General features: G+C 40.4%; 1 protein-coding gene across 1 annotated transcript in view; it reads right to left on the reverse strand.

Annotated features, from left to right (window-relative positions):
- The window catches only part of LOC146785830 (uncharacterized), a 946503-nt gene that overhangs the window by 199103 nt on the left and 734079 nt on the right, over window positions 1-13321 (reverse strand). Inside the window, exon 20 of the mRNA XM_085635161.1 lies at window positions 7032-7160. Coding sequence (XP_085491287.1) covers window positions 7032-7160 — 129 coding nt within the window. The remainder of the gene's footprint in view (window positions 1-7031; window positions 7161-13321) is intronic.

Consider the following 13321-nt stretch of genomic DNA (forward strand, 5'->3'; position numbering starts at 1 on the left):
TTATACGCTGATGATATCCTGCTCACTATCACTGAAGTGTCCCGCACTCCACCATCACTGCTCAAAATCATAGATGATTTCTCTTCCTTTTCTGGATACAAAATCAATTGGGACAAAAGTGAAGCACTGCCCATATCAGATGGGACCACAAAAGCAGCTATACAAGGTTACCCCTTTCACTGGCAAGCTTCACGTCTCAAGTACTTAGGTATTTTGGTGAACAAAGGAACAGAAGGAATGCTTGCAGATAATTTAAGCCCTCTACTAACCCAGCTGTAGAACAACTTTTGAAAATGGTAGATACTGGGATAATCCACGTGGGGTCGGGTATAAGCTGTGAGAATGGTCACCCTTCCACATTTTATTTATAGCCTTGGATTGCTTCCCCTTCAGATTCCTTTGTCCACCTTACTTCTTATAGATTCTAAGATTAAATATGTTGTATGGGTATCAGCAAGACCCCGTTTAGCTGTGACAAAGCTGAAAGCACATCACTCTAATTGAAGTCTGACTCTCCCATCGATAGAACATATCACCCTTGCATTGCAATTATCTCAAGTGGCGTACATGTTAACGGACATCTCTGATATACCACAATGGGTACAAATAGAAAGGCACCTGCTATCCACAGGAGTGGGCCTTTCACCTTTGTATGGGACGGGAACAAGCCGTCTTGACCCTACTAATCTATTACTGTCTGCAATGCGCAAAACTTGGCAAAGGGCGCATCGTCTGTTGCGTTTTAACCCATGTATACATGAGGAAGCCTTTGTGTGGAATTATACAGGTATTCGCCTCAAAGGAAAAGCACTATCCTGGCCTCAGCTGAAAGCCCGAAACCGGTCCTAGGATGCTTGTTTCCAGTCCAGGGAGGACCTGGCTTGGCAGTTCGGGCTGGACTGTTCCCATGGGGCACAGGGTCAAGACTGATTTGCATATGGCTGGGTTCAAACTGGAATCGCATGGTGAGCAAAAAAACGATGGATTTAGGCCCAGATCTCTGTACTGGGGTGAATGTATGACATTGTTCTGCATTCTGTCCATCAACTGTTGTTTTTGCATTTGTCACCCGAGTGGGACGGGTATGCTCAGACGTGAGTCCCGTACTCTCCATGCCACTGGAATCAAGCTATCCTGGCTGATGAGGGCTGAAAGCCCGAAACCGGTCCTAGGATGCTTGTTTCCAGTCCAGGTAGGACCTGGCTTGGCAGTTCGGGCTGGACTGTTCCCATGGGGCACAGGGTCAAGACTGATTTGCATATGGCTGGGTTCAAACTGGAATGGCATGGTGAGCAAAAAAACGATGGATTTAGGCCCAGATCTCTCTACTGGGGTGAATGTATGAGATTGTTCTGCATTCTGTCCATCAACTGTTGTTTTTGCATTTGTCACCCCGAGTGGGACGGGTATGCTCAGACGTGAGTCCCGTGCTCTCCATGCCACTGGAATCAAGCTATCCTGGCTGACGACGGCTGAAAGCCTGAAACCAGTCCTAGGATGCTTGTTTCCAGTCCAGGGAGGACCTGGCTTGGCAGTTCGGGCTGGACTGTTCCCATGGGGCACAGGGTCAAGACTGATTTGCATATGGCTGGGTTCAAACTGGAATGGCATGGTGAGAAAAAAAACGATGGATTTAGGCCCAGATCTCTGTACCGGGGTGAATGTATGACATTGTTCTGCATTCTGTCCATCAACTGTTGTTTTTGCTCAGTGGAAAGCAGCAGGTATTTTCACATTAGACCAGCTTTTACAAGATGGCTGCCTCAAATCTTTTGAGCAACTAACAGAAGAGTTTGATCTTCCGATGCAGCAGGCTGAAAGCTACACACAACTTAGTAACTGCCTACTTAAGAGTTTAGGACCACGTCCCTGGTTGCTGCAATCCTCACCAGTAGTATCATATCTGCATACTTGGGGGAAGCATAAAGGATTTACATCTGGCTTATACAAGACGCTTACTTCACATCTGTTTTCACAGCCTTTATCTAGAGATCTTTGTATCAGATGGCAACCCAGTTTATCGGTTTCTTACGAAGATGGAGAATGGATGGACATATTGAAAAATGTAAACAGAGGTGCTCATGGGGCTAGACTGAAATGTTGTTTATTTAAATTTCTGCACGACTGGCATTGGTCACCAGTAAAATTACACAGTGCAGGATTGCTTCTCATACCAATTGTTGGAAATGCACAACAGCTGGTTGCGACATGGCTCACATCATATGTAATTGCCCTATGATTCAATCCTATAGGTCTTATATAGACCAAATTCTACATAACACACTGCCTCTACATCTCCCACTTACACCCACCACCATTCTCCTGCATGACTTCCGAGATTCCCCGAGCCTCTCCAAACCACAGTGCTGTCTTATGCACACAGGATTAGCCACAGATAAAATATGCATATTGCGACAATGGAAGTCACTAAATCCACCATCACAAGAAGCCTGGTTAGTATCCATGATACACACAGCTTCCCATGAACAAGTTATTTACAATATTCAAGACCAGACAGATTTATTTCTGCAAGTCTGGGGTCCATTCTTACGTGTAGAAAGCGACCAATACAGGCAAGATTAAGAATGGAGATCTTATACTGTTAGGATCATCTCTCATCATAGCAAATTCTCACACATGTTTACGTAGTTACATATAGGTCTAGGACCTTCTTCCTTCCTTTATTTATTTCTCATGTGATTATTATTATACCGGATACAGCTTCAAACTCTATTCCGGATTATATCTATTATCAAGTTTATATTTTAAAGCATATTTTGCTTTCAACAATATAACACACTATCTTTTTCATTCCCAAACATTTAACCGCTTTCTCCTTTCTCTTTATTTTATGCAAGCACACTCTTTATACCTTTTTTTCCTTTTCAAATATGAATTTGCAGTAAAAGCAATAATACAGTAAGAATGGTTCAATGGTTTTAAATACTGAAGTTCCAAGTTAATCTCCAAGAAGGAAACATATATATATATATATTATTATAATCTCTTTTTATAGTCCTGTTATTTATGTCTTAATAATTTAATCTGTATAATAATAAACGAGTTAGGGAAGTTTCCTCACCATGTTTATAACTAGCCATATTTGACCTTCAGGCTACATATGATCTGATTTATGTAAAACTACAATTGAACAGTGAATATTTTACACATATTTCACTTTTACCTCTCCTTTAGTATATATTAAAATGAATTTTGTTCTTTATTACTCATATAAAAGCATAGAACTAGATAAGTTTTAATGCACCTGTTTATTTATCCATTTTAATTGGATGGTTAATGCTACAGTGTTTGTAATTTATATTGCAAAATGACTAATAAAGAATTACAACCCCAAAAAGACACTACAGCACATAGGTGAGGTCTTTATTTAAACACATAATTTTCTATATGTCCACAATAATACAATTCTGCAACATCTTGTTTAAAATGTATATTTTTATTTCATTTCTTTAAAAGTTTATTCAGCAGAGCATACATTTCACTGCTGTATACTTATTTATTTTAAGTTGAAAGCCTGAATTCACAGCCGGAGCTGCAGAAAGTACACAGTGCATATCACAGCACCATTTACCTTTTGTTCTTCTCTTGGAATTTCCTTTGCTACCTCTGAGACTAGTGGTTGCCAGGGGTCAAAAAGGGCCAGCCAGGGGTTGCTGGTGCAACTCGTGGCTACTCCTAAATGATGTTCTTGTCTAAATGTGATCCAAATCTAGGGCCATATCAGATGGTTTGAGACTGAATCTGTGATTCACAAATCCGTATTCAAACCACAAAACCAAAAACCGACACCAACAGACTGAGCAGAAAGCTTGTGAATAACTATTTCTGCATTAAGACATACATATTTGCCCATGGACATTTTATTATGTAAATAACTTTAGAACGTTCTACTGCTGAATTCTGTTTATTTCATTCTGATAAATTCAGCTCTGTATGCAGCAGGAGTTCCAGGACTACACTCTTTTGTCTTCCCTGATGTCACTTTTTCACTGTAACATAATGATGAAGAAACTACTTAACATGGAAAGATAATGTCAACTAGCCAAATGGAAAATTAAGAATGATCAGTATTCAATAAAACGTTATAAGATTTTTTCGAGGAATGACTGAGTTCAAATTTTCGAATACGTATGAACATGTGATCTAAGCTCTTGTGTCCAGTAATACAGCAGTGCTTAGTGGGGAGCATTTGCTTGTCCAACGGTGTTGCAGTTTTGTGTAGAAAAGTACCCATGCCAGACGATACACCACCCAGGGATATTTGAAATTTTAAAACACTTTGTAGAAACAGCGATTGCAAACAGGAGTGCACCCACACAGGAACCATGACCATAAGATTGTTGTACCATAACACAGTAATGAACTGTATATGCGGTGCACACAAGATGAGTCATCTACACATGTCCACGCTAAAGTTACACGCAAGACAGGAATGGAGGTGTGCAGTACTGTTGATGACCCATGACTCTTTCCTAGCTTCACCTCTCATCCTAGGTATAGTTGTGAGACTTCACATGTACTTCTGCCCTTCTGTTATCGCTGACCCTAGATGGCAGAAACCATATTCATTGCACCCCAAGTCCAGGAAACCATAAGACCAGCTGGATTTCTGGGAGCAACCACAATGATAGAAGGCTTTGAACTCCCTCTCAGCCATGGTTCTCAATATTATGTCACCGAATAAGCACAGCATCTAAATCTATGTATTGACTAAGTTAACTTGGATATCTTAGTAGTAACTGAAAACTAGCTAGGCCCTTCTTGTGGACCTGTTGGTGTGCTCATGGGTGTTCTATGATTACAGATGGTACGATTGGCTGGTATTGGTGGTGGAGTAGCCACTACAATTCGAGATGCAAGGCTGGGATTTCTAGTAGTAAACAAGGGGTGTGTGCAGTTCCTCAGTAACTAGAAAATGGAGGTGTCTTTGTTTTCTAGTTCAGGTAGCGACATCCAATAGGAGCAAGTGCCCTCACACACCTGGAAGGGTGTCATGCTTCATTACCTTGTTGGGCCGGCAGTGCAATGCCCGACGGGTTCCCATGAGGGGCCTTTTAGCTGGAGATCTTTTGAGAGCCGTATGATGAAGTGGGGGTGTGTGGGTTTGTTTGTAGTGTGTGTAAATTGGTGTTAACAGGAGTGAGTTAAAAAAGGTCTAGTGATGTTTAGTATCAGATAACTTTTTTGATTGAGCTCACTAACCTAATTACAAGATTTGGTACTTATTCAGGGTACAATAGTCCTAATAAGCAAAGTAGATTTGTTTAAAAAAATGTGGTCACATGTTTGTCGAATGTGTCTGTCCATTCGGATCAAGTGGTGATTCTTCAGGACCTAACAGCAACAGACTACACAACAGAATGATTAGATTCAATAATCTATGCATTGTGGTTCAGTAATGAGTCATTCACCACGTCAACAAATTAATTATACCATGACCTGGATCACAGTTCTAAGTTGGGTTAGCTATGGTCTCGTGAGGTCAAGGCAGAGTGAAATGTCTATTAGTGCCTCGGACGCGGTGCGGCGTCCGCCGTCAGACCTACCGCTGCTCAATCAATAAATGTATCTGATACTGAACATCATTAGACCTATTTTAACTCACTCCTGTTTACACCACTTTACAGACACTACAAACAAACCCCCTTTCCTCCACTTCATCATACGGCTATCAAAAGATCCTCGGCAAAGAGTCCCCTCATGGGTACCCGTCGGGCATTGCAGTGCCGTCCCAACGAGGAGCTAGCCCAATGATGAAGCATGACAGCCTTTGGGGTGAGTGAGGGCACTTGCTCCTATTGGAACACTCTTCCCTGAACTGGAACACTATGACACCACCTTTATATAAATTCTGAGGAACTGCACACACACCCTGTTTAGAGATAGTTTACTAATCTTAGGAGAAAGTATGCTGGACCTATAAAAAGAGCTCCTGGTTCCTCTTGTTACAGAATGGGATTTCTAGCAGCCATCATCAAAGAATCTAATTTCTGTATGTTTCTACAACTTCCAATTTAATGCTGGACTGCCAACTTAATTCGCGTTGGTGACTCTTTTTCTGAATCTATTGCACCTTATGTGCTTAAAGCTTCTAAGAACGTGGTTTTGGGAGATTTTAAGCTCTCAGCCCTTTACATGGACTGCTTTGATGTCATAATTTCTTCCCCCATATTGTATACTAGGCTTTAATCAATGTGCTGTTGGCACCACGCATGCAATCGTTCATACCATACATCCCTTTTTCCCAATGTACACTAGAGATTCCTTTTTATAAAGTCTCTTCCACAGATGGACCAGAAGTCCATTTTTTCTCTGCCATAATCTCTAGGACTGCCACTGTACCCACATAAAAAACACAAAAATTCGTAGACTTGAATGAAGTTCAGAGTGATTCACCTAGTGCCCTGTCAGCCCTTTGAAGACTGATTCAAGGAGACCATCATGTTATTGGTTTCTTATTAGTTTTAGATCCTCTTCCATGTGCACTAGTCCAACACCTAGGTTGTCAGATTTGGCAACATTTTAAACCAAGTGTAAGGGTTCTGAAAGGGCTTGGCAGAGAGAATATTGCCACGGTTTGAAATTGGACTTTATTAGTCTTCTTCAAAGATATAAATCAGTTATTCAAGAGAGAAATGGAAATGCATCTGGTTTATGTTTGACATGGAAGCCCAAAAAGTTTTATAAGGTATTGGATCCTGGATGTAGTATTTTGGAGTATCTAGTGGGATAGCCACATTGTCAAGTCCACATGTGTAGCAGCACACAAGCAGAATTACCAAGGACACTTAAAACCAATTTATAAGGGTTGCCAGGTCCATGGTCAGAATAGTTGGACATTACATACAAACCTCTAACCTACCCAGGGTGTTAATTGTTTGTGTAAACTAAATAAGTTAAACTATACTTGTAGCAAATGTGGACGAATATCCCTTGTATTGTATGTTTTACAGTTGTGTTCTCAGTTCAATAAAAACCTGAGACGAAGGATTTGAGATCCTGCTACTTACCCTCCGTGCAATCTTGTCCTCTCCAGCCAGGTGGGCAGCTGCACTGCCCAGTGATATGATGACAAGCAGCATTGTTATCACAGATACAATGCTGCATACAGTTCCTGCCAAAGTATCCAAAGGGGCATCCTGGAAAATAAAAATAAAATATAAATCCAATACATTTTGCCTCAATTGTATTAATAGGACTTGCTTAAAAATGTTGTTACCGAACACTAAGACCAGCATTCAGTGTTGCAGAAAATGAGTATAATTGGCCTTGCTACTCTCGGAATGAGGTGGTGAGGCTTCTGCTGCAAAAAGGTTGCAGGATGGGTGTAAAGAAAATTTGCTAAATGTGCTTGTGGCATATCAGCATTAAACAGCACTCATTGTATCAGTGTGCAAGCATTTGAGTGTGGATGTTCTGACCTCTACAGTGAGAGAATAATAGTCTTACCTGACTGCTTTCCCTGGTTGTGCAAGGGAGGGACACACTGGCTGATTCCATGGGACTGGATGTGGTCTCTGCTTCACCCTTGTAGGGTGCAGGTATCCCGGGTAAAGTTCAGGAAGTCCTGCCGTGCTCCTGCTGTGAATTACCAGGAGACGCTAGCTTGCCATGACCACCCACACTACTCCCTTGGGGAAGTGCTGGCAATTGCAGCCCCCACCTCCCACTCACACAGAATCACACAACTCATCATTAGTGTCATTATCTTCGTCCTCTACCAGTATCTACCAGTGTCCTTTGTGGTTACCTGAGTTGGAATGAAGTCACGATATATTACTCTGCTGTCCATAAACATCAGGGGACACTAATTTCTGACTATCACTAAGCAGCATGCGCACATATGATTTTAAGATACACGGTTTCTGCATTAATAGAGTTTGGTGGATGTGATGTGGGGCATTTGTTAAAATGCATTGTTTTAGTTTTGTTTTTATTCTTTTTTGTTACGTGCTCAATAACCATGGCCTCATCCAAAAGGAGTTTGCTCTCCAAGAGGTTCCTAATCAAGAGACCAAGACAAAACCAGCAAGCAAAGACAAAGAAGGCATCATAAAATAATAAAGAAAGTCAGACATATCCTTTTCTATAGAGGCACATTCCTCCAAAAGGGTAACAAACTTGGAATATTTTGCAGATCTAGTGAAATAGAATGCCACACATCATGAATGAGTGAACTCCAAAAGTCAAGTACCATTGCCATGCTTTTGACCTTGTGGGCAAATATGGATTTACCAATTGTTTTAGATAGGGTTGAGCGTATCAATTCAGTGAATTAAGTACAAGCACTAGTATCCTGCATTGTACCAATTCCCAAATAAACATGTGATGTAGCGCAAAATGTATTTCCATTTGTAGGGGTGCATGATAATCACATGCATAGAACGCATCCACATATAATCCTTTGTCATTTTAACCTAAGTGTTAGGACTTTGAAGCGTAATAACATAAACGTGATGTATTCAGGCCATTATTTAGAATACGTGAAGAATTAATGTGGAAAATCAAATGAAGCCAGCAGAAAACACTAACAGAAGCACTCGTGTTGTACAACTGACAACCATGTATTATTGAATGTGTTTATTAATCATGATATAATATATGTGGGCAGGGATATTAACCAAATGTGCCTTAATTTCCATGCAGTTTCCTAAAGCTCATGTTCCATTTCTCTTACATTAGCTGAATTGTGTAGGCCTGAAATACATTTCTCTGGAAGCTCTCGTAAGAGAATTAACGGTTCGAATTTCAAGTGCATGGTGGATTTTGTCCTTTCTCACGTTTGTGTTGTAGGTGGAAGAAGCACCCTTGTTAGTTAAAATAATATCTTTGTTTTAGGTGTTATGCAAGGAGAGAAGATGATACATTAGAAATTAATGCCGATAAGGATAACTGTTGTATTTTCTCACCGGAGAAAGCCTGGGAATCAAGGACATCTTGTTGCAGTTCAAGAAAATCACGGTCCAGTGGAAAACTACCTATGAGAATGTGGTCTGATTGGATGGCATGACCCGAAAGGAATCCTGGGAAGATACCTGTGATATTGGAACATTGCAAGTAGGGAAAGAGCCCCACTTCTTGTTTGCCTTTGGAGAGAGAGCATCTTAGGACGAGTTTTGTCTCAGTACCGTCATGCTACCTGAGCCATTGAAGTGGTGGTACTTCTAAGGAAGACTCCATGTGCTGACACCCTTATCTATCCTGCCCCAATGACTGCTTAAGTAGGGATGTCACGTGAGCATTAGTGTAGGGATAGAAAAAATGCTTTTTTTTCAACAACTGTTGTTTCAGGGGAATTTGGACTTGTGCTTTTTGATCGGCTGCATCCTTTTTCTTGAATTAATTGTCTTGTGCATGCTGCACCGACTCAACCTTATTAGCAGATTTGGTTTTATGTTGGTTCCATTGTATTTCTACACCCTCGTCTTGAAGTGTTTGAATGTCCAGTTATTTTTGGCTGTGTAATAAATTAACTACCCTTACTTGGTGGTCTGTAGTTACTATGGGTCTAGAGAAACTGCAATTTAATTTATTGACATGGTAAACGACTTCTCTCCCCTCCATGCTTTCATGCTGAGAATAAGTACCATCGACTTAAGGTTCCAGAACAGATCTAGAACATACCGGCCCGGCCCTTTCACATGCAATTCATCTACTTTCTGCATTTGCAATAAATTAACTGTGAGTGACAAGTAATATGCAGTATTATTTAGAATGAACTGTAGTGTTGATAATCAATGTGACTGACACACAATCTTAAAAGGATTTTTAGCAGACTTCACCTGCAGATTTCTTTATGTGGGTGATCCTTAGAACGTGATACCCAGTGAAGTCTTTGAGGACCATAGTCACAAAATAAAACTGAAAAAGAAACTTAATTGAAGAATTATTTCAGTCGGCCGTCTACCAGGAATATTACGCATTTTGTGTAGATTTTAACAGCAATACTTTTTAAAGAGGGCAACTCCAAAGAGGTGAGAATTAACAGCACTTGCAACATATGTTTTTAGGCTATGTTTGGTCTGGGTTTGACAGTGTGGCTAAGTGTCAGCCATTGGCTTGTGACTTTGTGAATGGCATCTTGGTTCAGACCGAGAAGAGTATTTCTCTTTCAGCTGACACTATTGGATGTTAGTGTGTATCTTTTCTTCTCCACTGGAGTGCTTGCCCTGAAATGCATGAGGGACTATTCTAAAACTTCAGAACTCTCTGTGGCTCTTCAATGCATGTTCTCAATCCTTACACTTTTCCCTTGTGTCTTGCTTCTTGTATTTCCCACCGTACATTCTTCTTTTTCTCATCTCTTTGCTCACTTCCAACGTGTCTCACTATTCTTTTTTAACACCTACCAACAATTTGTGTTCACTTCTTCCATCTCTTCTTCTTTCCCTTGTGTGTGGCCCTTCATTTCCCCGCCACACTCCATATCATTCTTCCCTCCCACTATTCCCTCTTTCCTGTGTGTCTTCATTTCCCCTTCTTTCCATACACTCTTTCCTCTATCCTTCCTGTTTGTTGCTCCTACTTCCCTTGCTAAAACGTCACTTTCATTCCTTTGTCCAGATCCACCCTCTTTCCTTTGTGTTATGCTTTTCATTTAAACCTCTTGTTACTCCTTCCACCTCCACCCACCCTCTTTGAACTCTGTGTTGTTCCTTATTCCTAGCACATTCCCTTTCTTCCTAGTGATTTCTCATTAAAGTCAACAGTGCTGGCTATTTTTCTTTCTTTTTCTAAAGTGTATGGCCAAGTAACCTTTATTAATGAAGCCTTCGATTAATTTGACTTCCCATCTTCCTTTTTCATAGAAATGAAAGGTAGTCTATATTGAAGGCACTCTTGTCTTCATAACAATTCTCTTACTGTTTTTGTGTGAAATTAAGATCTTGTGTCCTGGAACCCTTCATTATAATCCTTCAATTATTCCTATGTCACTAAAATGATTGAAGGATATAATAATGGCTGCCTAGCTTTCCAATTTTCATTTGAAGTAATAATTTGCAGTCAGGGTCTGGCGCCCAAAAGGCTCTTGAGAAGGCACTGAAAGTTTAATACATGGCTTTTGGTGGATGCGCACTTCCATTTTTTATTTTTCAAACACTGATTCCAAAAGCAGGAATTTGTGTCTGAAAAACAAGAAAATGAATGGCACCCACACCCTGGTTGTTTTTCCCAGGGTGTGTAGGTGATTATTTTGTTTTTCTGTTCAGAGACTGTCAGCTTTAACTAGGAAGGGCGGGCTGCTGCCCTTATTCCAATCACCCCTATTCTGTCGGGTCATCAATGTAAATTTTCTGATGGTGGAGCTTGCTGGGGCACTGCTGCCAGAAAACTGACAGTCTGCTCAACTCAAAATAGAGCAGGAATAAAGTGCAATTTGTAGAATCAAATCGTGGTGGTCCACCTTATTGGATGAAATAAAAATACATACTTTTTTGTGGTGGATAGAATTATTAAAGAATTTCCAAGTTAGGACTTCAGTTTTACTTGACATTTCAATAACAGGAAATATTGCTGGATTTTTTTTACAGATTTAATATCATTCCAGGACTTAAAAGAACAATACGCCATTATGCATGCCAGAAGGTGTTATATTCCCAAATTAGGCCCATGTAGCAAAGCAGCTTATTTCTTACATTGTCCTCACAGTAACATTTTCAGCTGTGACCTTTTGCACATATTTGCGTGCATGACAATGTTGAATTAGTTTCCTGAAACTACATTTGTTTACACATCTAGCTTTGCCAACATTATCACAATGCCCTGATCATCATGTACCAGGTCTCGTTTAGCACTATGTACAAATGTCATCTCTATCTTCATCCACAGGGCGACAGGGCTATATACAAATCCATAATATTCCTAAGCTATACGCACATCGCAGGGCTGCTCTCTATTATAATAGATGAATATCCTGATAGATTAGCAGAGGAGGCATTCTCGCTGACACAGACAAATCACCTTAAAGCATTCTGGCATCTTGTGAGGGGTGCCCAGTTCATTACCAAGATGGGGTCCTTTATTCTATCACATTGGGTAATGGGGTTGGATCGTCCCTTGGGGAGATTCTTGGCTTTAGACCTACACACATTCTAGCTACACTTAGAGTGGGGTTCGCATCATAGGAGTACACTCGATTACTGCCCTGTTTTATATGCCAGCATATATACATTTTTTTAGCACCATGGTGGAACTATATCTACAATTTAAACATTTGGTGCTTGTAATCATGTTTTTCTCCTTCTGTCTATTAATCATTGCAGCACAGTTTATATGCAAAAATAACTTTGGTTCAATAAATCTATTGAACAAGTCCCACTGTGTTTTCTCTGCATACTTCTCTGAGAATAAGCAAGCACGAGTGACTGAGCAAAAGGTTCTGTGCTGTTTCCATGTTCCCTGAGGGGTCAGGGTTGTCATGTTCAGTGGTTGCCAGAAACCATTTGCTCCTTGGTAGGTTAGGGGGGCTTATGGTGGCACTGTGAGTTAGCTGGTCTATAGGTCAACATATCCTGTGGCGGTGTCCTGAATCAGTCTTGGCACCAAGCCCATAGTTTATGTTGTCTAAACAAATGCGCCGATCCTATGGATTATTAGGAATTATACAACCAAGGGAAATTTGTATTGGATTTAGGCAGGCGCGTCTTTATGTGCATTTCTCTGATATAATGTTAGTCTCTATATGTTTTGAAACAAATTGTTAAAAGCGATTTTGGTGTGGCGCTCAAACCATTCATTGTGAGACAAAGTACTACCCTTTCAGAATTCAGAAGACCAATATGATCCAGGAGTATCCTTCCACAAAAGGCACCCCCCCAATCATTTACATGAACCGCCTTGTCTCCCTTTATGTTTTTCATCCCCGTAAAGTGAATTTACTGTGCCAACAGACTATTCACCTAACAGTTCCAATTCATAAATATAACAGGCTTCACTCACTGTGTTAAATCGACTTCTAGAAGAGCTCATACTGACCCAATAAACAAATAGATATATAATTGTATGCATTTCCGGGTGAGCTTTACTTGAGACAACATTCCACCAGGGGATTTTATAATGTTTTACTAGAGTTCCACATAGAGCGGGCAGTATTTTTAGTAATATTAAAACCCCTTCCCATGTTCAATTTACTCTGAATGCTACGTGTTTACCTGTTTTACTAAACCTGCTTTCTAAATTTAAGATATATATTTCTTTTTTTATGTGGTTGATTTTTTGACACACAGTGCGTCACACACATTTCTATGGAGGATTGCCTTGATAACTAAGGTAAGCTACGAACGGAGCGCCATGGATACCT

This window comes from Triturus cristatus, chromosome 11 (genome assembly GCF_964204655.1).
Source record: "Triturus cristatus chromosome 11, aTriCri1.1, whole genome shotgun sequence".
Lineage (NCBI taxonomy): Eukaryota > Metazoa > Chordata > Amphibia > Caudata > Salamandridae > Triturus > Triturus cristatus.